The sequence below is a fragment of the Glycine max genome, chromosome 15 (assembly GCF_000004515.6).
Source record: "Glycine max cultivar Williams 82 chromosome 15, Glycine_max_v4.0, whole genome shotgun sequence".
NCBI lineage: Eukaryota > Viridiplantae > Streptophyta > Magnoliopsida > Fabales > Fabaceae > Glycine > Glycine max.
Window position 1 is genome coordinate 10,511,059 of NC_038251.2, and position 27,255 is coordinate 10,538,313.

The 27,255-nt window shown below is 34.3% G+C and overlaps 4 protein-coding genes across 4 annotated transcripts; 2 read left to right on the forward strand and 2 right to left on the reverse strand.

Moving 5' to 3' along the window:
• The first annotated feature begins 1,283 nt into the window (after window positions 1-1,283).
• LOC100794684 (protein POLLENLESS 3) lies at window positions 1,284-4,467 on the forward strand. Its single transcript, XM_003547283.5, has 5 exons — window positions 1,284-1,722; window positions 2,062-2,274; window positions 2,464-2,612; window positions 2,712-2,780; window positions 2,873-4,467. Exons 1-5 carry the CDS (start codon window positions 1,510-1,512, stop codon window positions 4,035-4,037), a joined length of 1,809 nt encoding a protein of 602 aa, XP_003547331.2. The 5' UTR covers window positions 1,284-1,509; the 3' UTR covers window positions 4,038-4,467.
• A 2,055-nt stretch (window positions 4,468-6,522) lies between these two features.
• LOC100816684 (histidinol dehydrogenase, chloroplastic) lies at window positions 6,523-11,252 on the forward strand. Its single transcript, XM_003546224.5, has 13 exons — window positions 6,523-6,883; window positions 6,964-7,016; window positions 7,117-7,189; window positions 7,321-7,422; window positions 7,833-7,934; window positions 8,053-8,124; window positions 8,195-8,257; window positions 8,364-8,405; window positions 8,702-8,761; window positions 8,845-8,955; window positions 9,690-9,860; window positions 10,410-10,500; window positions 10,723-11,252. The coding sequence occupies exons 1-13, from the start codon at window positions 6,686-6,688 to the stop codon at window positions 10,998-11,000; spliced, it is 1,416 nt and encodes a 471-aa protein (XP_003546272.1). The 5' UTR covers window positions 6,523-6,685; the 3' UTR covers window positions 11,001-11,252.
• A 1,213-nt stretch (window positions 11,253-12,465) lies between these two features.
• On the reverse strand, window positions 12,466-16,361 carry LOC100795211 (pentatricopeptide repeat-containing protein At1g51965, mitochondrial). The gene is made up of 2 exons (XM_006597603.4): window positions 15,458-16,361; window positions 12,466-14,568 (listed from the first exon to the last, which is right to left on the reverse strand). Exons 1-2 carry the CDS (start codon window positions 16,196-16,198, stop codon window positions 13,363-13,365), a joined length of 1,947 nt encoding a protein of 648 aa, XP_006597666.1. The 5' UTR covers window positions 16,199-16,361; the 3' UTR covers window positions 12,466-13,362.
• Window positions 16,362-17,104: 743 nt separating this feature from the next.
• LOC100817223 (uncharacterized) lies at window positions 17,105-21,390 on the reverse strand. The gene is made up of 11 exons (NM_001253086.2): window positions 21,253-21,390; window positions 21,062-21,139; window positions 20,218-20,313; window positions 20,039-20,114; window positions 19,862-19,948; window positions 19,665-19,738; window positions 19,465-19,572; window positions 19,240-19,377; window positions 18,411-18,516; window positions 17,989-18,197; window positions 17,105-17,555 (listed from the first exon to the last, which is right to left on the reverse strand). Exons 1-11 carry the CDS (start codon window positions 21,319-21,321, stop codon window positions 17,487-17,489), a joined length of 1,110 nt encoding a protein of 369 aa, NP_001240015.1. The 5' UTR covers window positions 21,322-21,390; the 3' UTR covers window positions 17,105-17,486.
• Between the last annotated feature and the right edge of the window lie 5,865 nt (window positions 21,391-27,255).

The window sequence follows — 27,255 nt, forward strand, 5'->3', positions numbered from 1 at the left end:
TAACAGTTTATGTTTGTCCCATTTTTATGTTTAAAAGACACACCTAGTAAAGTAATAAAGAACAAAATTTTGATTAAATTAAAAAACAAACAACAACAACAACAACCACAACTAACATAAATTTCATAAATTAAAAACACGACTAAATAGGATTATGATCTTCGTTAGAGCTTGTTATCGCCATTGATCCACACATCAAAACAATGATCCCTTTGGCAAGTCTTGGTTTTATTGGTTTAAGTATAAGTGTAAGAATTTCTTGTAGAGATTGGCTAACCATTACATACAACTTGATCAAACCTTTAATACTAAACTTTGAAAAGAAGAAAAACATCTTGTCTCTTTCATTATTGTCTTTAATCATACTCAACACAACCATTACATACATATTCAGGTTTACAATAAAAAAAATCATCAAATAAGCTTATTCCACTTTTAGTGACATATGTAACTACTTTCCTCAAAGCAGCAAGCAACATTTTCTCACTGAATTTTGTGAACTTAGGACCATTAGGACATTCATACTGTACCCCTTAGAAGTTGATACCACATCACCACCATAATACACAACAACAACTACTTTCTCCATCTTCAATCTAACATGGTGAAAGATCCTACACAATGCATTGAGCTTCCTCAAACCACTCGTATTTATTATCATCTTGTATTGTTCTCTCATGAGTCAATTATCAACAATGACAAAGATTAGACTGATAAAATAGACGGTTCAAATTGCATTAAGCTCTATAAGGACACTACTGGCTTGTCAGGTTGTCATAAATATGATTATTAAATCACAATATAAAACATTAAAGTTTACTTTTAAAAAATATATAATGGAATAATAATTCCATTATTTTATCTGGGGAGGAATCAAATAACATAATGGAAATATGATTATGTTGTTTTACTCCCACTATACAACGAAATTGTGTTTACGTTGTACAATCGGGGGCCCAAAAAATTAACAGACATATGTTTTCGTTGTACACTTGTACAAAGGAACAGTATTTCTGTTAATTTTTTTCACTTCCAATTGCGCAATGGAAATATGATTCCGTTGTGCAATTTTTCAAGGGACAGTTTCAGAATATGACTAAAGTGCACCCACATGGGTAGTGCCATTAGCAAAATGGGTAATGTCAATAGCAATACTCATCGAAGATTGATTTGGGTCCAACTTTAAAGCCCAAACCTAAAAGAGATCTCCCGAGCAAAAACAGTGACACAATAAAATAACCCCAACGGCTAGTAATTTTAAAACGGCTACTTTCCTTTACATTTTTTTTTTCTTTCACCTTTCATTTCTCAATTTTTCTTCCTTTCACTTTCTATCGTTTAAGCACTCATTGTGCTTTTCGACCTCTGTTAAATTCGTAATCTTTCTCTCGTCCCCTTCACACCCTTCAACTAGAAGGAAGAAGAAGAAGTGGGGGATCTCTTAAGTTGAAAATTTCAATCTTGTTCCTCTGGTTTCAGCGTTTTCTTGTCGAGAAAGTTCTTATCACAATGCAGTTTGAAAGAGGCTCTATGGCGAGGTGCTACATGACGCCGCCTCCACAGCCGCCATCGTCGTGGAAGCCGCCACATTCACAGTCCCCCAGTGTGCCGTTTTCAGAGAGAAAAAAATCGCCAAATTCTGCGAATAAAATTGATCTTTTTCATATAATTCACAAGGTTCCTGCTGGGGACTCACCTTATGTTAAAGCCAAGCAAGTTCAGGTAACATGGTTTTTTTCTTTTTCTTTTTGTGTTGAATTTGGATGTTACTTCTTCTGGGGTGCGCTGTTCTTGCTTGTGTTCCTTCACTTCTTGGTCTTGAATTTTCTTACGTGGGAAAGAAGGTTTTTGTTTCTGCGAAATTGCTTTTGTTTTGTTTCTTTGATGTTTCTTTCTTTTTGTTTTGTTGTGAATATGACGGAATTTGAGGGTGTAAGTAATTATGCTCATAGTGTTCTGAAATTATAGAATTCATGGGGTGGGGTATAAAGGGATATTGTTGGTTTATTTTCTTTCATGGGTTTTGTGCAGTGATTATTAATCTGAATTCTTCATTTACAGTTAGTGGATAAGGATCCGGGAAGAGCAATTTCCTTGTTTTGGGCTGCCATCAATGCCCGAGATCGTGTTGAAAGCGCCTTGAAGGATATGGCCTTGGTTATGAAGCAATTGAATAGGTCAGATGAGGCAATTGAAGCTATTCGATCTTTCCGTCATCTTTGTCCGTCAGATTCTCGGGATTCTCTGGACAACATTTTGGTTGAGCTGTATAAGGTAAAAGCTGATGAATTCTCTTCTATTTTGTTGCTGTTTTTCTGTGTCTTTAACTGAATTATAAAGGCTTGTGTATGTTGGTACATCTTACCTAGTGGGGTAAGGCTGTTATTGTAGTATGTATGTTGGTGTTCATCACCTAGTGGCTAGTGAGATAAGACTATTGTTGTTGTATGTATGTTGGTCAAGAGGTCCGGAAGGATCGATGAAGAGATCGCCATGCTTCATCACAAGTTGAAGCAAATTGAAGATGGCTTGACCTTTGTGGGAAGGACTACAAAACAAGCAAGATCTCAAGGAAAGAAGATTCAAATAACTGCCGAGCAAGAGATATCGAGGTTATTTTTTCTCACATACATGTTTTTTTGTTATTATATACATCTAGTTTATGGACCATGTACCTTTATTTGACTTTGAATGTCTCTCTAATAATGTAGGATATTGGGAAATTTGGCCTGGGCATACTTGCAAAAAGGAGACTATAAAGCAGCTGAAGAACATTATAGGTGAGCTTCTAAGATGGAATCAAAATGGAGTTTTATATTTTATTTTTGTTTCTTTGAAGAGAACAGTAACAGTTCCTCATTTGTTTCTACAGAAAAGCATTGTCTTTTGAGGTTGATAGGAACAAACAGTGCAATCTGGCTATATGTTTAATTCATATGAACAAGATCAAAGAAGCAAAGTTTCTACTCCAGGCAGTTCGCACTGCTACAAAAAATAGAAAGATGGATGATTCCTTTGCCAAATCATTCGAACGAGCTTCTCAGATGCTAATTGAGATAGAGACATCATCATCATCACAGAATGCAGCATTTTCAATGACGACTATGTCGCAGTGCTCTCCACAAAGCTTTGAGAACTCGATTAGAAAGAGCTCTGATAGAGTTCAGAGTGGGTCAGAAAGCCGGTCTGAGACCTCTGAGGGGGATGTACCTCATGCTAGGAGGAGATTGTACCAGTCCCCTGATCCTAGTAGAAGAGATCTTAGTGTTCCTTGCACAAAACCAAAAAGATGTTCATGGGGATTCAATACTGGATATCGAAGGGAAGCTTGGGGTGATGTCAATTCAGATTATAAACCTTCATTTGGGACTCCTCCTAATGATAAGCATGCCACAAGGATGCTAAACTCAAGAGAAAATGGTTTGTCTTCTCCTGCCAATGGGAAGTGGAGGGCAATGACATTGGAAGACCAGGCTATACTAAAGCATGAAGCTACAACAGCAACAAGTTCTGATTCGTTGCATGCTTTGAATACGGAAGTAGCTATGGAGTTTACTGAGAAGGAGAAATCTGCTGCAGATGACAGTAGCTATAGATCAATACTGTCAGAATCACATGTCACAGTTGTGAATGGTGCCAATGAGTTTGCTTCAGGAAAAAGAAAACCTGAGAAGAAAAGTTGGGCTGACATAGTAGAAGAAGAACAAAATGAAGAATATGACTTCTTGAGTGGTTTCACAAATTTTGATGATAAGAATGGTGCAGAAGTTTTTAATGATGAAAATGAAGACTCCAACATAATCTATCCTAGTTCTTGGCTACAGAACCTGCCTGAATGGTCAAACAAAAAGCTTGAATCATCGGATAAGAAAGATGACTATGCATCTGAGAGTACCATTCTGTCAAGGAATCCGACTGCAAGGCGTTCTTTGTGTTTCAACCCGGAACTGATTGGGGAGAAGAAGCTAACTAGGAGAAGCAGGTTACAGGTATTTCAGGATATTACTCTTCTCCCTGAAACCCCAAGATTTGCCTAAGATTTATTTGCCTCTACACAAGTGTCCTAATGGATGGAGAAAGGAACATTGCTAGGACTTCTTGGCTTAATTACAGGATCTTATGGATGGAGAAGGATCACATTGTTAAGACTTTTACTGGCTTAATTACAGGATCATGGATCTCATTTACTGAAGGAATTCTATTAATATAGCTTATTCTTTCATTCATACTCATGTTTTTTCTTTTTTTTTGTAACAAGTTCTGTAAATCCGTGTTCATTTGCCCCATTACTGTAAAATAGTTCCCTCAGTTGTACTGAAACTGGAAGAGTGCCTATTTCTGGTACACTCACAGATTGTGCTTCAATTTTCTAGTTTCATTACTGATATTATGTACTTCTTCTACAATCAATGAGAAAAATTATGCTTCTGTTTGTTGCTATTAAGATTTGTAAATCCAACTTCATGCTTTCCAATACTGTAAATTAGTAGTTTCCTCAGTTGTGGTGAAACTGGAAGAGTGCCTATTTCTACTACACTCACAGATTGTGCTTCTATTTGAATAACTTCATTACTGACGACATTCTGCAATGCTCCTTCTACAGTCAATGGAAAAAATTATGCTTATGTTTGTTCCTTTTAGGATTTGTAAAATTCATGTTCATTCTTTCTAATACTGTAAAATGTTCACCAAAAACAGAGAGAATGATCACAAAAAAACTATTGTCAAATAGTTTCTTCAGTTGTATTGAAACCAGAAGAATGCCTATTTTTCTGGCATACTCAATTTGTGCTTCAATTTGATTAGTTTCATTACTGATATTATATACTGATCCTTGTACAATCAACGAAAAAAAACTCATGTCCGTTAATATAGCTTATTCTTTCATTCATACTCATGTTTGTAACAAGTCCACAGCTAAGGTTATCATATTTTGAAGTACGGGTACCACAGAATGTATTTAAAGACAGATATTGTCATATTGAGCACTTTTTATAAAATGAACAAATGTTAACAAATATAATTAATTGAAACGGTTGAAGCCTCAATACTCCGTGCTCCATGTTTCTATCATGGACTTTAATTTGCTTCCATCTTATGATTCAACTAACCAGTATACAGAACCATGCAATTTTGATAGTATCATTTATCATCTAGATCAATGTATTGCTTCAGTATTTTTAATTCTTTGTAGTGGTTTCTTTTGGAGTTGTCGAGGAGTGCCTATCCTTGACGTGTTTTTCTTGCTTCACTTATTACCTATTCATAACTGTCTTATAATTATATACAGTAGAACTAACCTTTTGTTAATTTGGTAAGGTATAACATATTCAGTGACTAACCCCAACATTTGTGCAATAGTAGACTCATTAACTTGTTAGGCGACATTAATACACATTTAAGAAGGAATTGCTTGCAATCATTAATACACATTTAAGAAGGAATTGCTTGCATCATGGATCACACTCACACATGCAATTCTAAAACTGTCACACTAGAATATTGTTCAGAAGTGTTGATTATGACATCATCATTGACTATCTCAAAAGCAACATATATATTAAAATCTATATGTCAAACTTGAAAGACTTGATGAGATTAAACCTCTAATTTGGCATAAAATTTTCTCTTGAAGCCATCATAACTGATATCATATTTTATTTCAATGGCTTTGTTAGTCGCTAGGGAATGAATCCTCAATTCCTCATGGCCCTTAATACACTTCCTTTCATTTGGATAGGCAAAAAGTAATAAATTGACTTTTTTAAAGAAATTAAACGGTAAATATATATGGGAAGAAAAATTAGAAGTTAACAGAAGTGTAAAAGAAGCAAATGTCACTGATGATTAGTATACTTACCCAAACATCATTTTTGACGGTCAAAATTTTTCTTTTCATAAAAAGAGTTCAATTCTCATATCTATCAATGTAATTTACAATTTTACATTGTCAATTCTGAATAATGAAAAAAAAACTAAATAAAAAAAATACATTCTCAATTAATTAAAAAATTATTTTAGCTATGGTTTTAAAAGTAATTATTATAAAAGTAAATTATCAATAATTAGATAATATTATAAATATCTTTATATTTTCCGTGTATTTTTAATTAAATTATAAATATTATTTTAAATTGTGTGATTCTGTTAATTATATCTAACTTAACAAACTAACATTTATTAATAAAAACAAACATCAAGTAAATCACAAACAAATTGGCTTTAATTAACCATCTTTCTTCTTAAATTTCTTTGACCAATCCTTCAAATTATCATTCAAATAATATCATCAATATTTTTTTCTCACAACATCAATATTTAATTAAAGAGAAATTAACTTACTCCTTACTCCAAGAGTAACTTAAAAGAATTATTCTTCGTCTTAATCGTTAATTTTCTTAAAATTTAATTACTCACTAAAATCATTTGATTTAAAAAAAATGAATGGAAAGAATAAATTGGAGTAAGTTAATCCTCCGTTTAATTTTATTTAGAACTTTCAAACGCATGCCATTTGGTATCCCTACTATTTTACGAATGAAATAATTTTGTATGTAGTTGTAAAGTATGATGATTCATAACCTTAAACCGGAGCAAAGAGACAAGCGAGAATAGCAGTGTGGTCTCTCTCTCACTCCAACTCTAACCACAGAGACAACAATTCAACAACGTTGCTTCGACGACAATGGAATCTGCGCTTACAGCTTCTAACTGGAACCGTTCTTTGATTCGGATTCGCCACACTAGGCCACGCTTCGTTGCCACTCGCCCCACAGCAATACGGTGCTCCATCAACTCGTATCGCTTGTCCAACCTCACTCCCTCTGAGCTTCAGAGCCTCAAGAGCCGACCTCGTATCGATTTCTCTTCCATTTTCAGTGTTGTGAGTAATGAATGGGTTTTCTTTCCCTTTGTTTTCAAATGGGTCACTCTCAAAATTGTTCCTTTTTTTTTCCCTTTCAGGTTAACCCCATTGTCGATGATGTTCACAAAAGAGGGGATGCTGCAGTTAAAGAGTTCGTCTCTTCTTCATTCAATCTCATCTATGATCTTGTTATTGTTGTGTGTGGCTTCTTAACTTCTTTGCTTATGTAACTTCACCTATGTGTTTTGTAGATATACTTCAAAGTTTGATAAAGTTGAATTGGATAAAGTAGTTGAGGTTGTCTCGGAGCTCCCTGACCCTGTGGTATGTTTGTTTGGATATGCATACAATATGAAGTTTTATTTTGTTGAAGATATGCCTTTGATTATGATTCACTTTAGTGATGTTGGTTTGGGCGCTATTATATTCTTGTTTTTGTGCCTTTTGTTTTGCAGCTTGATCCACCTATTAAGGAAGCTTTCGATGTTGCCTACGACAATATTTATGCATTTCATGCTGCTCAGAAGTCACCCGAGAAAAGTGTTGAGAACATGAAAGTATGTCAGTGCTGATTCTTGCTTATAGACCGGCTAGGTTGGATGGACAAACCAGGGGCTTATTGATTCATTGCTGAAATGATACCTTGCATAAACTTGTTCTTGTGCATTATTAAGTCAAATTTTGAAATATTCAGTGGTAGGATATAGTTAATGTGGTTAGTCTTACAGCATTGAGCATTATGTAGGAATAGTTAAATAATACTAGAAGGGTCGAATGGTAGGTTATCTTTTTCAGTTGTGATTATGTACTTTTCTGTACATGGTTAGTCTCTTATTTTTTTTAATTTTTGTTTTTTTTTTATTTGCGTATATCATATCATTTGGCTATCATGCCTACATGATTGTTTGTTCTTTGGTTCTTGGTGTTTACTACTTTATGTGAATCTTGAGTTTTCTGAAAATCTCAGGGAGTCCAATGCAAGAGAGTTGCAAGAAGTATTAACTCCGTGGGTCTTTATGTTCCAGGGGGAACTGCTGTATTACCTTCAACAGCTTTGATGCTTGCAGTTGTAAGTTGAATAGACATTTCAGTTCCTCTTATGACTTTCAATGTTCTATAATTTTGGTTCTGTATATTGGTATTTATCTAGCCAGATTTAGCTGATGGTTAATTATTTTGTATACCAGCCTGCACAAATTGCAGGATGTAAAACTATTGTTCTTGCAAATCCTCCAACTCGGGATGGCACTACATGCAAGGTATTTATCTATTTTGTATGAAAATTATAGTCATGATGTTGTTCTTGTTCTGACCAATGCTTTCCTGCAGGAGGTACTGTATTGTGCAAAAAAGGCTGGGGTGACTCACATTCTCAAAGCTGGAGGAGCACAGGTTTGAAGCATGATAATATATGATAAAATTTATCTGGTTTTGCATTCTGAATCTAGTATCCTTGTAAATTAAACTGTTATTAATATGGCATTTCTCTCCATTGTAGGCCATATCTGCTATGGCTTGGGGAACAGAAACTTGTCCAAAGGTGGCTAGCTTCTCATTTAACCCATCTTTTTTGTTTGCCTCTCTATTTATATTTGATGGATTCAGCTTTATTTCTTATTTTTTATTTTCTCTCTATTAGTAATTTAGTTATCATATTCTAATAGTAAAAATAGTGAAACTCATTCCATGATATATTATCCAACTAATCCTAACCACACCCTAAATAGATTATATAATCTTGTGAATGAATCGTACTTAAGATGTAACTTCAACAAAACCTTCATACTTAGTTGATCATTTTTAATTTAAATTGTGAATTTGTGGTGAAACTTGTAGGTTGAAAAGATTTTTGGCCCTGGAAACCAATATGTCACTGCTGCAAAAATGATACTTCAAGTAAGCATGTTTATATTGCATTAAAATTTATGGATCTGTATCCACTATTACATTTCATTTCTTGAATCTTAAATCTTCTGCAGAACAGTGAAGCCATGATTTCAATTGACATGCCGGCTGGTCCATCTGAAGTTTTGGTCATTGCAGACAAGCATGCAATTCCTTCTCATGTAGCAGCTGATTTGCTTTCCCAGGTTTAATAAGTTTTAATATAGTCCTATTTGCTTTACAAATACTATTCACTAATTCACATTCATAATGAAAATTGGTACTCTTTCTTTGTCTCCCTCTTAGAAACGAAATTCATGTTCTAGTGTAATTTATACATTATTCTAAAATCTTATTTCTAGTTTCTAAATTATGAGGTTAGTTTTCCAAAATTCAATATAGGAAGAACTCATAATTTGCGCAGCTTGTAGGAAATGTGAATTAGTTGAAGATTAATCACTATATCTGGAAAGCAACCAAATTTGTAAACTGAGGAGATGGAGTATAGAAGCATTTGTTTGTTTGTTTAGAATCTGATTATGATTCTGTGTTCTCTTAGTTGACAATGAATGTGCAAATACTCTACACCAGAGAAAACGAACTGGAACACCATTCTTCAAATAAGGCTCAAAATCTGCAAAAACTTAAAAGCACAGATAAACCCCAACTGACAGAACCACTTCAAACAAGACCTAAAACCTGCTAAAAATCCAGACACTGACTAGAAACAGTAGTGCAAACCATATCCAATATATAAAAAATTAATATAATGTTCAAAGTCTCAGACAGACAGACATGCTTCACCATCTTGCCAAATTATGAATTGAGCTTGATAAATCATCCCTTTTTTTTTTCTACCTACACACTTCGAAGATGATTCCTAACCTTTTTAGCTTCTTGTACACTGCTGATATCTATGCACCTAATTTACAATTTTCAGGCTGAGCATGGTCCAGATAGTCAGGTTGTTCTTGTGATTGTTGGAGATGGTGTGGATCTGAATGCAATACAGGAGGAACTCAGCAAGCAGTGCGAGAGTCTTCCAAGAGGCGAGTTTGCCTCCAAAGCTCTGAGCCACAGTTTTTTTGTGTATGCACGTGATATGCTTGAGGTTAGTCATCTTATCTATGTTTCTTTCTTGACCTACTAAAAGCAGAGCGACGAGATCAGGATTAAGAAGGATTCAGGTAGAGAGAGAACAATTTCTTTGGAATAACTAGAACAGACTGTTAGGCCTCTATGCCTGTATTTATACAGTGCACACCAAGTATGCTTATTCCATAGTACAGATTGTACTTGTGTGGAGGAGTGTTAATATAGTGTTAGAGAAAATCAAGAGAAGAATAGGAATAGCCAAATAGGAAAGAGGGGCCCACCCCAAAAATACAAAATAACCTATGAAGCATCTGTATAAATAACTATTCTCAATTTCTCATACATTTATGCCACATGGAATGTTAAGATGATCTCTTGATATGCCAGAATCCAGAACTTTCTTCGGAAGAATTTATAATTTAGCATTGAATTATATATTTATTTATTTTTCAGTCAACTAATAATTTATATTTAAGTCCTAATTCTCCTCTCACTTGTGAAGTCTCAATTCACCTAATGTTGTTATTGGAGTTTTAGAAGTAAAAGTTACCATTGCATCTTTCAGGCTATCAATTTCTCAAACTTATATGCACCTGAGCATCTAATTATCAATGTGAAAGATGCAGAGAAGTGGGAGAGTTTCATTGAGAATGCAGGTGCTCCTATGGATTTTCCTTTTGTTACTCCTTATTTATGTTTAGTTTTTGATAAATGTAGGGTTTGGAGGAGTGGGGATGGACTCTTGTGTGTTGTCAAAGATACTTATGTCTTCAAACTCTTATAGGATCCAATTCCTTTTTGATAACCTCATTTTTGTATCCTTGATGGCATGGAAATTCAAGAATCCTAGATCTTAATGTCTGTCATTGGCTCTGCAGGTTCTGTGTTTTTAGGGCCTTGGACACCTGAGAGTGTTGGTGATTATGCAAGCGGGACAAACCATGTCCTTCCTACTTATGGCTATGCAAGAATGTATGGTGGTGTGTCATTGGACTCCTTCCTGAAGTACATAACTGTGCAGTCTCTTTCGGAGGAAGGTCTAAGAAGGCTTGGGCCATATGTAGCAACCATGGCTGAAGTTGAAGGCCTTGAAGCCCACAAGAGAGCAGTTACCTTGAGACTTCAGGACATAGAAGCCAGGCAGGTTTCAAGATGAGATGATGCCTCAATTCATTGTTCTCTTTATCTCTTGTAAGCTACTATAGCTCTTAGTTTTTGCCAAGTCTAGGGCCATTTTCTTGATGAGATTACCTAGATTTAGGTGGCATTAGTAGCTAGAAGTTGCCATTTCAAGTTCATGTAACAATAGCTGGATAACAAACATATACTAGTGCCTAATATGTTGGTGATCTTTGGTTTTGATCAATCAATAATGCATCCATTTTTTTGGTTGCATAATTCATCCAAATATCTAATGTATTTGCTGAACTGTACTTTTTTTTTTCCTTTCCCGATAAGCTTGCTTGAATGTACTAGTACTCGTTCACCATGGTTAAGAAAGTATTTGCAAAGAGGGATAACTTAGTATTTCGAAAGAATAATAATTCATAAAGTGTATTGAGAAATCTTGTAAAGACAGAAATATCTTTGTAAAAGAATGAAGTGGAGTCTTGGAAGACTAAGGAAAAAAGTTTTGTTAACGAGTATTTTTAACACTGGTTGAGAAACATTTGTTCTTATTTATAAGATGTCTTTATTACATAAAATTAAAAATTGAATGATTTAATATTTTTATTTTTATTTGAGAAAGGCTAATTAGTGTCTTAAGGATGATCAAGTACAATAAGTAGAAATTATTAAATAGACAACAAAATTTATATGATTTTTAAGTAATTAAAAGCATTTAATATGATTTGTTAAAAGTTATCTACCCGTTGTCTGGGGGAAACTCATTATTAAGATCCTTAATTAAATACAATTTTGTTTTATTTAATATTTTAATTTTATATTCTTCAATAATATCTTAAAACATTTGTTAATGATTATTTAATAAAATGAAAAGGGGGCATTCTACTTGTTAGTGCTTATTTTTAACTGCACATCAATATTTTCGTGGGACTTAGTGTTAGATTGCGTTCATCCGGAAGCTAAATAATTTCTTACTGCTGATTTTTTAAAAATACAAAATGTGATCGGGGAAATTAAGAGAAAAAAAATTAAGTTATATGAAAGTATCGTAGCACAAGTTATAATATTACTATAGTGATGTGCTTTTGTTTTCATGTAGTGACTAATGTTTTCCACCAAAAAAAAATGTAGTGATTAATGTTCAATACTAAAAAGGATATTGGTGGCTAAATAGTTTATACATGAAATTAGTAAAATGATTTTGTTTATTCCTTAAATTTATTTACACGTCGATAATATATTTATCTACTTAAATAATTATTTCGTAGATTTTCACACAATGATACCTCAATCTTTTGTTCTCTTTATCTCGTTTTTAGGTGCTAGCTCTTTAATCATGTAATAGACTCGTTTGCATGACAATGTTACACAAGCATGTTAACAAGGCTAAAAAAATATCGGAATAATTGGCATAGAACAACAATAAACCGATTTGTCTAAGTTTAAGAAAGCATACTTCATAAAGGATAACTAGCAGAAAATAAAATAGACAATACGTAAAATGGGGGAATATTTCATCTTGGTTCTTTACATTGTACAAGACCATCCTCAAACTATGGGGGGAAAATATATATATATGCTTGAAGGATGCGAGCTATTAGCTTTTGAATTAAATATGTAACCAGTTGATGTATATGGATTATGGCTAGAAGCCCAGGAATCACCAATATAAAACCAAGGAAAAATTAGTGATGTTTCACCCTGCTAGATTTTCTCTATTACTATATCTCGTGTAACAATGGATAATTCCAGGAAGAGAAATCACTGGCTTGTCTTTTCCATACAATTTCGTTTATTTTTGCAAGGTCATTAAATGAGAAACCCCTGCCTGTGAATAAGATGATGTATCTTGTATGAGTTTGAAACAGACCCTATCAGGAATTAAATTATCAGAATCTACAAGAAAAGAGATTTGTAACAGACCCTGTTCATGGGATTCCCAAGAGGAAAGTTCCAAATCCCAATGCAGGAAAACTTGAGTTTGTTCCTAACAAACTTGCAAGTCTACCTGTTCTGGAGCATGCTTTAGCCACTGCACTTGAAGCAGCGCATCTGGTTGCAACCAAGTTCATCCGATGGCCATAATCATAAAATGCTCAGCCTCAGCTATAGATTAAATAGCATCAGAAGAATCCTGAGAAAGCCTACTTACAAATGATTTCTGCTTGATAAGAATGTACAACAATTGAGGGCGAGCCCTGGTGCAGCGGTAAAGTTGTGCCTTGGTGACTTGTTGGTCATGGATTCGAATCCGGAAACAGCCTCTTTGCATATGCAAGGGTAAGGCTGCGTACAATATCCCTCCCCCATACCTTCGCATAGCGAAGAGCCTCTGGGCAATGGGGTACGAAGTTTTTTAAGAATGTACAACAATTATTGTGTTTTCTCTGTCATCTTAAAGGGCTAACAACCCAACCAGTAATAGGATTCTGCCGGCGAAACCTCAACTTCCCGTGTCCACCACTTTGCAATCGTTCAAGCACTGCATACGTAATTGAATCTGGTGTCAACCCTTGCTGCTTGAGTTTTGCATAGAGGTCCACTGCCTCAGCAGTTCTTCCACTCCTTTCAAGACAGTCAAGCAAAATGTTATATGTGATTAAGTTAGGAGTGCATTCTTCAGCAAGCATTTCATCAAACAACCTACACGCCATCTCAACTTTATCCGTCTTGCCAAAACACTCAATAAGTGTACTATAAGTCACAACATCCGGATTTAATCCTTTCTCTTGCATCTCTTTAAATCTCATGTGAGCTTCATCAACATCCCCATTCTTTCCAAGGCAATTGATCAAAGAGTTATAGGAAATGACATCAGGCTTACAATCGCTGTTCTCTAGTTCTTCAAAAAATTTAACAGCAATGTCTACTCTTCCAGCCCTGCCAAAGCTGGAGATCAAAATATTGTATGTAAATATGTCTGGTGGAGGGCCATCTTGTTTCATCTTTTCATAAAGATCATGAATGTGTGATATTTGTTTCAACCGGCCAAGAGCTGTGAATACTGTATTATACATGATAGTATCAGTGGTTATACCCTTTTCATGAATTTTATTCAGAAGGTCTATAGCTTCTGTCATTTTACCGGCACTGCATAAACTCTCCAACATGGACATGCAAGCATCTTTGTCACCCTTGTCATGAAAGTTCCACATGTTGCAAAATAACCTATGTGCTTCAGAAGCATGACCCACTTTACTTAAAGTCCTAACAAAATATGCATATATCTGCTTATTGATATATTTCTTTGATATGTCCACAATATTGTCTAGCTTATTAAGCTTCCCTTCAGCAACCAGAAGATTCAAAATCACACTGTACGTAAATTCATTAGGCTGAATATCATTCTCCACCATTTTTGAGAAAAGCAGAACAGCTTTGTCAACCATTCGCCCCTTGGCAAGTGCCTCAATCATAGTATTATAACCAATCAAATTAGGAGTACAGCCCTTTGCTAACATTGCCTGAAAAAGTGCTAGCGCCTCATCAGTTTTGCTAGATTTCCCAGTCATTCTGATCATAATAGTGTAAGTGAACACATCAGGCTCGCAATGCCTCCGCTTCATGTCCTCAAAAACTTTATATGCTTTATCCACCTGCCGAAACAGCACATATAACAATAACTGATAAACAGGACAACAGAAGTAAAATGCACATTCCAAAAACAATTTACAACACTAGTGGAACTCAATTAGATGTCCATCAATCTATCCATACAAGCCTCTCCTAGAGCCTGCAGGGCAACATACCAATGCAAACTTCAGACAAAAAGAGAGTATATGATATATGTACTTGTGAAAGGCTCTGTTTGAATAAATTTCTTCATAAGCTCTTATAGAAGATGAAAATAAGAAGCTAAAATGAACCGAACTTATGCACTCTTATAAAAGTTATCCCATTTAACTTTTCCAAAAGCTGAAGTGCATAAGTTGTTTTAGCTTGTGGGAGAAACAGAAACCCAATTCATTTTACTTTTTTTTTTTCTCTTAAATGTTCATAAATTGTTTTCAACTTATTCGAATAAACTCTCCTAATGAAAACACCCTTCAACATATATGAAAACAATTTAATCCTATTTCTTCTTTGATTATAAAACAACTCTTACACAAGTAGTCACATGATGAGTACTTATCTAATAAGCACTTAATTAAGACGTTTGAAATCCAACCCTTCAAACTGAGCTACACAATAGCACTAAATAATTAAAATTTATCCAAAAGGGTGTCAGATTTAATCCAAACAATTGAAAATTTCAAAAAGAAAGGGAAACACATTGCAATAGCAATCCTTTTCATCCTTGGTCAAAACATCCAAAAGCATGCTGTAACTAAACAATTAAGATGTCTGAAAAATAATGAAACCCAACCCACCAAACTCTGGTACAAGCTAGCACTAAATACTTAAACTTTATCCAAAAGGGTGTCAGGTTCAATCCAAACAGTAGAAAAATTCAGAGAGAAAGGGTAACACATTGCAACAGCAAACCTTTTCATCCTTGGCCAGAGCATCCAAAAGCATGTTATAACCAAAAATGTCCAACCTATACCCATGCCTAATCATATCCAAGTAAACCCTAAACGCAGTAGAAGAATCCAGGGCCCTCAAATACGCCTGAAGCAAGCACTTGTAGGTGTAAGCATTGAGCCTCAGGTCCCACTTCTTGACGAGCGAAACGCAGCGTTCCAAGTCCTCGCCGGCGCCGAAGAACCCGACGAGGATGTTGACGGTGGAGATGGAGCCGCGGACAGCGCGGCGGTCCATGTCATGGAGGAGCGAGCGCGCCTGGTCGAAGCGCGCGGGGTTGGTGGATTTGGAGAGGATGAGGAAGAGGCGGTTGTAGGTGAAGGACTCGTGGCGGAAGCTAGGGTTTAGGGAGGGACAAAATTGGAAGAATCGGAGGGCGAGGGAGGGGTGTTTGAGGGCCTTGAGGATTTCGGAGGCTTCGAGAGGGGTGAGGGAGAGGGAGAGGGAGGAGAGGTAGTCGGAGAGGTCGGAGAAGGGGTCGGAGAGGGTGGTGGAGGGGGAAGGTGGGGAGAGGAGGATTTGGGTGGCCTTGCAGATTAGGTCGCGCCGGGGGAGGAGGTAGCCGCGCGGGTCAGAAGGGAGGGGCGGCGGAACGGTTACTTCCGCCGCGAGGGAGCGGCCTGTGGCGGTGGTTGAGGTTATCTTGGCAGTGTACTTTGTGGCGAAGTGGCGGCGGAGGTGGAGGAGATGTGGCGGCCTCATCTGTGAGTTGGGTTTGGTGGGGTTATGGTGACAGTGTTGTGTTGGGTTCTACTGCTTCGGCATGCAACAAGAACTTCGATGCTTCCCTACTCGTCCAAGATGCAGGTTTTGCCGGTGTTTTTTTTATTATTTATTTTGTGAGCAGGTTTTTGGTCTTTTAAAAATGTTTTTTTTTTTTTATTTATGGTGTGTTCATTCGTAGAGAAAGAAAATAGAAAAAGAGAAAAAATAAATGATAAAATGGCGTAAGATTCATATTTTTATATTTTATTTTAATTTTAATTCATTTTTTTATTAATGATAAAGAAGAAAATGTAGATAAAAATTTATGCTTCTAAATTCTTTTGATTTAGAACATTTTTGTATAGTTATTTACATTAAATCGTAAAAAAATCTATGTTATCAGTTACCAGACTTGTTTTGTAAATTCTCTGTAGTAAATTTTCAAAGATACATAAATTACTGAATTTATCTTGTATATTAATTTTTTTAATTGTTTATTTATTTTTGGGTGATCTACCAGTTTGTATAATATTTTTTTATTTTTTTAAAAAAAATGTTTGATCTAAAGTGTGTCTGGTAGTGTCAAAAAGACAAAAACTAATTTACATACAGGTTGAGCTTCCCTTGGATTCAGGTTGAGCTTTAAACCTAATCTATAACGGAATTCTTACGATATAATCTACTTTAAGTCTTCAAAAACTAATTTTAATAATGACTTTTTTAAAAGATTAACGCAGTAGCAGGCAATATATGAAGAATCCATTCAAAAGTGTATACCCTATTTTACCTCATCTGTTAGTGTTACTGAAAACGAATGTACTTTAGAATGGGGATAGAAGCTAGACAACATTCACATGGCTGGCGTGCTTCATAGTCAGTCAATCGACAATCATGGGGAAGATGAGCACAATGTCAACAAATGGTGAGCTCGTGTTATATGAAAATAATGCTCTGCTCATTATTCAGAAACAGGAAGGCAAATTTCATTATTTTACAATAAAATTGAAATAATTTGGATCAAAATGACAACCACGGGGTACACCCATTATTGTAAATAAATGGCTGGAATAATAACACATCTACTATGACTATCTACGTCCTGATTAAACACGGGGGCACAATGCTTCACATTTAAACAACATCGGTACAATAATCCCCTATCCTCTAAGACCCAAATCCTGATTGGACTAGTTTCCAATACCTCATATTATGAATATAGTAATTGGCTACACCGGTCCATTCGTTGGTTGAAAAGATTCGTCTTCGTACGCACCATGATCCATGCCTAATCAAGCTTGACATTAGAATATAGAAGCGTGTCCCTTGTAAGCGGCATATTCATGAGGTAGCATATCTGCCAGCAAAGAAATTAATTAATTAATATTATGCATCAATCTCAACATTACCTATCCACCATAGCATCATTAATGACGGATCCTAAAGTACCTTATGCATGATTATCCTTGATTCTTCATAGAGAGAAGAATTATCCAAATAAGAAACTAACACTTTTTCTGATACTTGCACCCATCGTCCAAACAAAAGAATCATTTAAATACTACAAGAAATTACCACTAGGATTTCAATCCTTTTCAAGTATTTGCTAAGAAAGGTTACTACCCTGCCCCTGCTCTAATCTAAATAAAGATTGTCTTCCAATATTTAGCTAGGCCTTAATGACAGATTTTAAACCATACAGAAAAGGAAATTCTTTTTTGAATTTCCATTTTTATCTAATATATTATAATATAACTATTAACTAGTATCATTATTTCACTAATACTTACCCCCATAAAGGTTGAAATGAGCAATATTATTCCTGTTACCCAAGCAAGGGTTCTCCTAACCAGCACCACTTCTGGCAATGTTGCATTCACTGCATTTGTTTCTGCCAACCATCGAGCATACGGATGGTGAGGAGTAAAGATCACATCAAACTTCTTGCCCGACTCTTGAGTAGTGGCCACATGACAGTATATAATTCCAACAATTTGACCTGCTCAGTCATTGATCATTAGGAGGTTAAAAAAAGGAGATGAGTTTTTTAGATCAATACAGTTGACATCTGATATAATCTGAAGAATGAATGATCAGCTAAGACTTTGCTAGTTATTTGACTAGGTTTTCTATATTAAAGCAAATCATTACCAATATTGTAAGGCTTTAATTTAAAATCAAACAGCAATTATTTTAGCCTAGCAAAATTGACCTTTGTATGCTTCTTGCAATGAACTAAATATCTTTGTCATAGTTGCATACAACAATTCAACTCCATGCTGAGCAATACTTTCAGTTTCATATTGCTCTTGCAAAACCTGCACCATATTAGTCAACAAAACAATTAAAATCCATGTATATAACATCAACAGTCAACACGTTTTTTATTGATTATTGGTTATGTTCACAAACTAAATAACAACAGTCAACATCATCTGTTTCTCTCAAATTTGCATTCATATACACTTATTATGTTGCCATGTTATCAAGCAAATAGAAAAAAGTGTCAACTGAGTATTGAAAAAAATATATAGCTTGGCAGGACTTGGGATACAAAATTTCTCAGGTAGCATAGTTTAAGCTGAGAAAGAACAAGTACATTGGATAATGGCTCGTGTTCAGTTCAGGTCAGCATGGTTTAAACTTTAAACTCTCCCAGTCACAAAAAGGAAAATGGTTTTCTTTCAATATTTTCATTCTAATTTTAAAATTAAAGTCATTTCAATTTTATCATATTCCAAATTCTAGAACAATAGAAATAATAAGGAATATCCTTAAAGAACATCAAATCTAAAAGTAAATAAATTATCCTTATAAGACTAATATTGTGGCAATTAGCTTTTGTATAGAGTTATGTTCTTATCCTCTCCCCAGGAAGCACTAACAATTGCAGATTGCGGAATATGCTGGAAAGCCAGTAATCCACTACATTGGATAACGTTGCAGGTAAATAGCACATGTCACAAGGCAGTTCTTCCCAAAATTCAAAAGAAAAAAGGTAGAGAAGAATAAGAAAAGGTGTGAAGATGAACATGACATACCTTAATGCCATTAAAGCATCCAGTTAACAACTCAGCAGGACCCTTTGCACTCTGTGATAAATTGTCATGCATTTGAATTGCTCTTTGGACATTATGTGTGAGAGACATAAGACCTACGATGAACTTCCTTTCTGCTTTCTGCAAAAACAAGCAAGTAAACCTCCCAATTAGTCTTGACACATTCACATATAATTAAAAAAATATACCTTAAAATCCTCATTATACCTTTGACATATGGAGATTCACTGAGGCACCATTTGCCAATGGAATGGTAAGCACTCCATTTAATGGCTCAAGGGCATCAGGAGCATATGACCCACCTATCAAAGAAGACTAAGAAAACAATGAAAAAGTCATTTTCAAATATAACATGATAATCAAATAATACAGAAATAGTTACAAGTATAATATAAATCAAAACTAACAAAATCACTAATTTCTTTGTCAGTCCAGTCTTCCAGTTGTTCATCCAAAGAAACCACAGAAACATCAGTTTCATCTGCATAAAAAAAAAATGAAAGTGAAAAACCTCTTACAAAAAATTATGAAATCATTGGTAGTGCCTACCACCATTTTCATTATATTCTCTTTCTTTTTCGAAATGAACTTTTCAAAGCCTAACCTGGAAGTTGAATGCCAACTTTATCTGAATTTGTACTCCAAAATGAATTGCTGAACATTGGATTATCCTGGACAATTTTTCCAAGAGCTGCATTCATAATCCATTACTGTTATCTTTTTACGAAACAGAGAACATAATATAGAAATTGATTATTCTATTTAATACAAGGCCAGAGACCATTGATTCCATTTACTTCCAGCAAAAACACAGCACGGGGCCTCTTGAATGGGTTAGGAATTAGAACCTCATTCAACTGCACAAAGACATGATATTATCATCAATCAAACCTATAAAAGAAGTATGATGTAACATGAATAATGCAGTAAAAACAGAACATCACTAATGATTTCAAGAACCTTGGATGAGCTGGCAGCAGAAAAGGTGGAAGGAGGTGCAAAACCAAGCAAGACTGACACAGCAGCACCAACTTCTTGAAGCAACATTGAAGGTTGCTGCAAAGTGAAATAAACCCAGTGAGATCATTATATTGATTTAACCATTACAACAGAATGCAGTAATCTCATTAGTGAAACTAAGGGGAACATGGAAAAGATGAAAATGAAGAGAGTATTTAACCTTAATTAGTTAATTCCAATATGAATCTCTCCCAAAATGAACAAAAGTAAAGAGAAAATTCTAAAATAAACTTATTGTAATTTAACAAGGTCTACTTTATCTGAACTAAAGGAAGCAGTCCACTAACCTACTTTATTAGGGCCATATTTGAATCAACTTCTCAATAAAAACTTATAGAACAATAAAATAAAGTAAAATGAATTACGCTTCCTCCATAAGTTAAAATCAGTTTTTGGAGAAGCTACGTGAGAGAGTTTTTATAAATTAGCTTATACAAAAGCTAATTTTAACTTTTACAAGAAGCTTAATTCATTTATTCAAATAGACTCTACCTTTTCCATCTATTGAAAGTTCTAACACATTCATCAAGTGTCACTTCCCCGGGCATTTCCAACACTAACGACTAGGCTCAAATTGCATGATTTATTCATAACATTACAAAAATGGATTTTTTTAAAAAAATTAAATAAAATAAAATTGTTCGTACCTAAATTTTTAAAATCAACTGAAAATCAAACTTCAATAAATGTGAATTCAAATAAACGACTGAAATTTGCATTGATCAGCGAGTTGAATTGGAAGATAAAATAAAATGCAGAAACGAGACAAAAGAAGAATCTGAACCTCATCGTTGGATGATCTAGCGCGAAGGAATTGATTACTGGAGCTATCGACGAAGAAGACGGAACCAGAAGCCTCACCCTGCGATAATACACAGACAACCGAATCAAACAAAGAGAAAATCGTTAGATCGAAACCGAACCGCCATCAAGTGCTGACGAGATTGAAGAGAATACTGAGATAGAGAAACGAACCTTGATTTCAGGAGAGAATAAAGAGACAATGAGGAGAAGGCTCCAAATGACGGAAACGCGAAACTCCATCGCAGAGACAGAGAGAGAGAGAGATCCAGAGGTTCCACTTCAGCAACGTGCTTCGTTATTTCTCGCAATAATGAAACGTCAATCGCACTCGGAAGACAGAGGGCTCATTTGGGCTTTCTCATGTGACAAGCCCAATATGACAATGGCATCACTGGGCCTTAAAAAAGCAAAATCTATTGCCTGCTATTGGTTTCCCTTTGTTGCTATTTAAACCTCCAAACCAAGAAAAAGACCTCCTTACCCCCACCCTTTCCCCTACCCTCCCTCTAAAAACACCCCCACCCCAGTGGACACACCCTTACCCTCTTCCTCTACTTCTCTCACTCTCTTCAGCTAAGTCTTTTTTCAAATTTTGGCCACCTAAGTCTCCTCTATCTCCTTAAAGCTCAACATTTCATTCTCCTTCACCAATCGTGCTGCCTAAACCCCATTATTTTCTTAAATGGTGATTAAGTTTATATTTTTAAGTGCAGTGTGCCACGTAGATGATGTATTAGGCACATTGGACAAGTCAACTTGAAGGAGGACAGGACAAGTCCATCCTATGTAGACGAGTACCACTAACAACTTTTTGCTCGTAGATAGAGAGTTATGACAGTGGTGCGCAAGCAGAGGTGTTGAAGGAAAATACATAGACAATTGAGAGCCCATGAACTGTTCACCCCCTTACAGTGGAGGACTGCGCAAGTCAACATTTGCCATGCAAGTTGGGATATGGACATAGGGTGTTTTGGGGTGTGCCAAGGACTCAATGTTGGCTCATCTCGTACGTGCACAATTTGGCAATGTCCAGGGGATTCCTCAATCCCTTGGCGTGATTACATAGGTGCCCTTTTTTGAGGATGTTGATGAGCATTATTGACAATGGACTGAGAACACCATTCATGCCCCACTTCAAGGACCCGCTTATGCCTAATGGTGTCCCACGGATGTGCATTGACGATTATTGCAGTGGTTTTACGCCTGCTCTCATCCATACATCCTGTCCCCAATAATAGCCCCCCTTATGCCTTATCGACTTGCTACAACAGTCAGCATGCAAACACCCAGATAACCATTTCCAGGCAGATAATTCACATGATTATCGTGTAAGTATCTTTATATCTCTGTCTTTTGTGTTGTATAATTTCCTTGTACTTATATTCTTTTTGGTAGACGATGTTTGAGAGTGTCACTCACAATTTTCAAACCATATTAGATTTAAGGCAAGTGACCCTTGGAAATGAGGCTTTTGAGGATATAGAGTATTGGGTATTGATGAGGTGGGCATAAGAACACTTCAAGAGCACGCACATAGTGGAGGAGGAAGACTAGTCGATGATTTATGTTTTGTATTAGACATTTTGTGTTTTAGTGGAGGAGATAAATGAATGATTTTTTAATGTGGGGTTAGAAACAAGTTAAAGAATATTAAATAAATCCTATTAAATATTTGAGTCTAATTAATTCATAAATAAATTTTGGATGACTTTTTGTATTTGTGGTACAATAAATAGTTTTTTTTATAAAAAAATATTTTTTATATAAATTAATGCTTAGGGCAACCAAAAATCTATTAGAAAGAAACAAATTTGAGGTGTCGAGAAATCTAAACCAACTAAACAACATTGTGTTAGGTTGGTTCGAGTTTTTATGTAAGACGAATTATTTGTTTTAACCATTAGATTATAAGAAAATGTATTATGAAGCTAAAAAATAACTTAAAAGAGTTACTTTTAGAATAATTGATCCATTCTCACATAAAAAAAAATATATAAATTTGTGCAATGAACATTATAATTTTGTAAAAACTTGTGATATTTTTCTTTGATGAAAACATTATCAAGGTCAACTACAATTTAGGGCCTTAGACTTTAGGCCCACCAGTAAAAAAATTGTTATTAACTTTTATAAAGCAAAAAAGACAACATATATTAACAAAAAAAGGCCACATTAGTAAAAAAAAAAAGCCTAATTTATAATTCTCTCATTTAAAAATAAAAATTTCTTAAAATTTATTAGGCCTCACTTACCATTGGACCGATCTTGAATATTATTGTTAACCGTTTGATAAGTGCACCAAATGTCCAAGTAGTTAAAACTCGGAAGTTCGAGTGTCGAATTTCACGGGTGAAGAAATAATTAAAGAAAGGGACAGAAGAAAGAATAGGAAACAATAATAGGGAATTATAAGTAGTAGAAAGCAAAATAATTAAAAGCAAAAGAATTAGATAGGAAATTCAATGAAATGCGAATGTTAGGACCTAGCATGCCTTGTTTGCCTAGGAAGTATGATTTTATGATTTTTCTTTATCACCTCAAGTGAACTACTTATCCTACCTACATCTATTCATTTACTTGCCCCTGATGCCTCACGATGACAAACCTATTTTATTTATTTATCCCCCAAATGCCTTTGAAAAGATTTAACAAATAAAATGCATGAAGCTTGAATTCTAGATGTGTGCTTAAATACATGGGCATAAAGTTATCATTCTATGTCTAGCAATGATTTCCTTATGATATCTTTTCTTTTTGTTCTATTAGAAGTTACTCTCTGTCGAACGTCTAACCTCTAAAACTAATGCATGCATACCTTCTTTATATCTTTATTCGGAAGTTATCCTCTGTCGAACACCTAATCTCTAAAAGAATGTAAAGATGAATAATGCATAGGAGATAAAAAGAAAAGACAAAAGGATAGAAAATACATGTTGCATTGATAAATAGTGAAGAGTACATCATACATTGTCTTGGTTTTTTAGGCCTGTCAGGCCCTAACTAAGAGTTTAGCCTCTCATGACTATTGAAGGCCTTACATTGGAATAGGGGTATGAGAACTTATGGAAGAAAAGGGGTGAATAGAGAAAGGGAAGAAATGGTGAAGGAGAGAGAGAATTTCCTAAGGAAGAGTTCTCAGACTTTTGGTAGTAGTGAGAATGCTCTGAGACTCGGTGTGTCCTTTCCCCTTGGTCAGACTCTCTATTTATAGTTGCTGAAGTGGACTTGGACTTGGGCTTTTGTAAGCTCGCTTAGCGCACGTTCCTCTCGCTTAGCACATGTGCTGAATCTCGCGCTTAGCGCCTGTTTCTCGCTAAGCGTGCATGCTCTGATGTTGCGCTTAGTGCGTGCTGCGTGCTTAGCGCTGGTAATCGTTTCTACGCTTAGCGCATGTTGCTCGTTGAGCGTGCTGTTGGGCTAGGCCTGAATGTTATAATCTTCATTTTTTTTAATTTGCTGTACTTTTTGCTCTTAGTCCCTTCAATTGTTATATCAACAGCCAATATTTAGAAAAATATCAATTCTTAACAATTTAGACCAAATAACTGTTAAATAATTATTTTTAACAACAATTTTACTTTATTTTTGTATCATCAATAATATAATTATTTAGTAGTTATCAATTATAAACTATTTTTTGTTCCATTAAAAAAAATTCTAGCTCCACCATTGATCAACTGTCACATAACCAAGATGGTATAAATACCATGTCTTGGAATTCTAAAACAATAAAAGTTTTGAAATCAAAATAAAATGCCAAAATAACCCAAATTTAGGAATGGAGAGAATGGCTACGGAAACACAATAAAATGAAATTTTATTGAAGAAAATCAAAATGGGTATGAGTCCCAATGGAAGGTATCACTTTATCGCAAGATGAGTTGATTCGATGAGAATGAGATTAATTGGAAATCACATAGAAACTCTAGATATCTCATGGTCACACCTAAATATTGTAAGAAATACAAAATAAAATTTTATTATATCAAAATATATTGACAGGGGAAAGAAAACATTTATTATATAAAATAAAATACATAAGTCATTTACTACTTTCTTTTTTAATAATTACAATATGTTAATTGATAGGGTGTATTTATTAGTAGTTCTTAATTGTTTATTTATGGTATAATTGGGTGAGAGTAAAGAAAAAAAAACAAGTGTACCATACGTTTTCTTTTGTTTAGTTAAAGATAAAATAAAAAAATAAGGAGATAAAAGTTGTCTTTTAAAAATAAAAATTCAATTTTTTCTTTTTATTTTCTCTTGCTTTCAAATTTAAACTTTCTCTTTCATTTCATTTTTTATGGTACACTTTTATCTCCTAAGTAAAATTGAAAAAGCTCAAATTTACGGAAATTAAAAATAAAGGTTTATACATGTTTTTAGTCCCTGGAAGTTCGTGTCTTCTTCGTTTTAGTTCTTGTATGTTTTTTTTTTCATTTTTAATCCTTGTAATTTGCATTTTTTCAGTTTTGACCCCTATAAAAAAATTGTTTATTTTTTGTCCTTGTAAGTTTGCATCTTTTTAATTTTAATCTATTTAAGATTCTAATTTTATCATTTTCAGTCCCTATAAGTAGGGGTGCGAATAGGTCAGGCCAAACTTTAAAAGGCCTCAGCCTAGCCTACGATGAATTTTTGAGGCCTGAGCCTGACCTATAACCTATCCAAGGCTTTTATTTTGGCTCGGCCTAGCCTCTTTAAAAGCATGGTCTAGCCTGATAGTCTTTTTAAAAGCTGTTTTATATTTGTTTGCTTTGAGGTAGGAACATAATAAGAAAGTTAATGGAAAATAAAACGTTAACCTAGGAAAGTCAATAAAAATAATGAGTAATATAAAGGGGCATATGACTGACACCTAAATTGTAATTAAAATCTTACTTGATTATAGGAATGGAAGTTATGGAGCAGAAATATGTAAACAAAGTCCGCTGGTTTTAAAAAGAAATTAATTGTACCCAAAAAATAATATAAGTATAAATTTGTACCAAAAAATAATATAAATATATATACATATATATAGGTCGGCCTATCAGGCTTATAATATTTTTTAACAAGCCTAAGTCTGGTCTATTTAATTTAATAGGCTTTTAAAAAAGTCTGAGTCTAACTTTTTAATTAAATAGGTCAATTCAAATCAGGCTTTATGTAGGTCAGGTCGTAGGCCCCTGTAGACCGGCTTGGCCTATTCCCATCCCTACCTATAAGTTTGCACTTACAAGAACTAAAATTGAAAAAATGCACACTTACATGGACTAAAAATGAATAATTTTTTTTTAAAAAAAAACTTATAAGAACTAAAAATGAATAAAACAACTAACAAAGACCCATACTAACAAAAATGTGAACTTAGAGAAAATAAAAACATATTTAAGAAAAAAAAACTCATTTATTCTTCTTCTTTGAACCAAATAGAAGATTATGGTATCATCAAATAGGATTAAGTATTGTTTTCTTTTTATATAATTTTTTAAAATCTACATTTAACATATTTTTTTATCATTATGTAGAAGCTTAAATATGAATTTAGTTCATATAAGTTTACGCTTTTTTAATTTTGGTCCTATATGTTCATGCATTTTCATTTTGGGTCTTTGTAAGTTTATTTATTTATTTTTTGCCCCCTAAGTTTAAACTTTTTCAATTTTAGTCCCTTTAAGAATTTAATTTTTTTAATTTTAGTCTTTGTAAAGTTGCATTTTAGGGATTAAAATTGAAAAAATACAAACTTAAAGAACTATAAATGAAAAAAAAACTTACAAAATCTAAAATTAAAAAAACACAAAATTATAGAAACTAAAATAAAAGAAAAAACTACCTAACCAAAATTAAAAAATCATAAACTTACAGAAACTTCATATTTAAGCCTTGTGTAGATTTTATGTACGTTTCACTAAATAACTTATGCTCTATATTTAATGAGTCTCACATAATTCATTCATCTTATATTTCTTATCTTCATTTTTTTAATCTAGGTACATATGGAAGGCTTTAAAATATTCCATTGTTGTTGTCAAATTCTTCCAAATAATCTTTTCCCAAAAATGGAGTTTTGCAAAAATACCTCCTTTTTTATAATTTTTCCAACCTTAATAAAATTTGCTTATATGGAAAAGATTAATAACTTTTCTATTTTCCCTCACTCAAGAATCCAAAAAAATTATCAAGGAA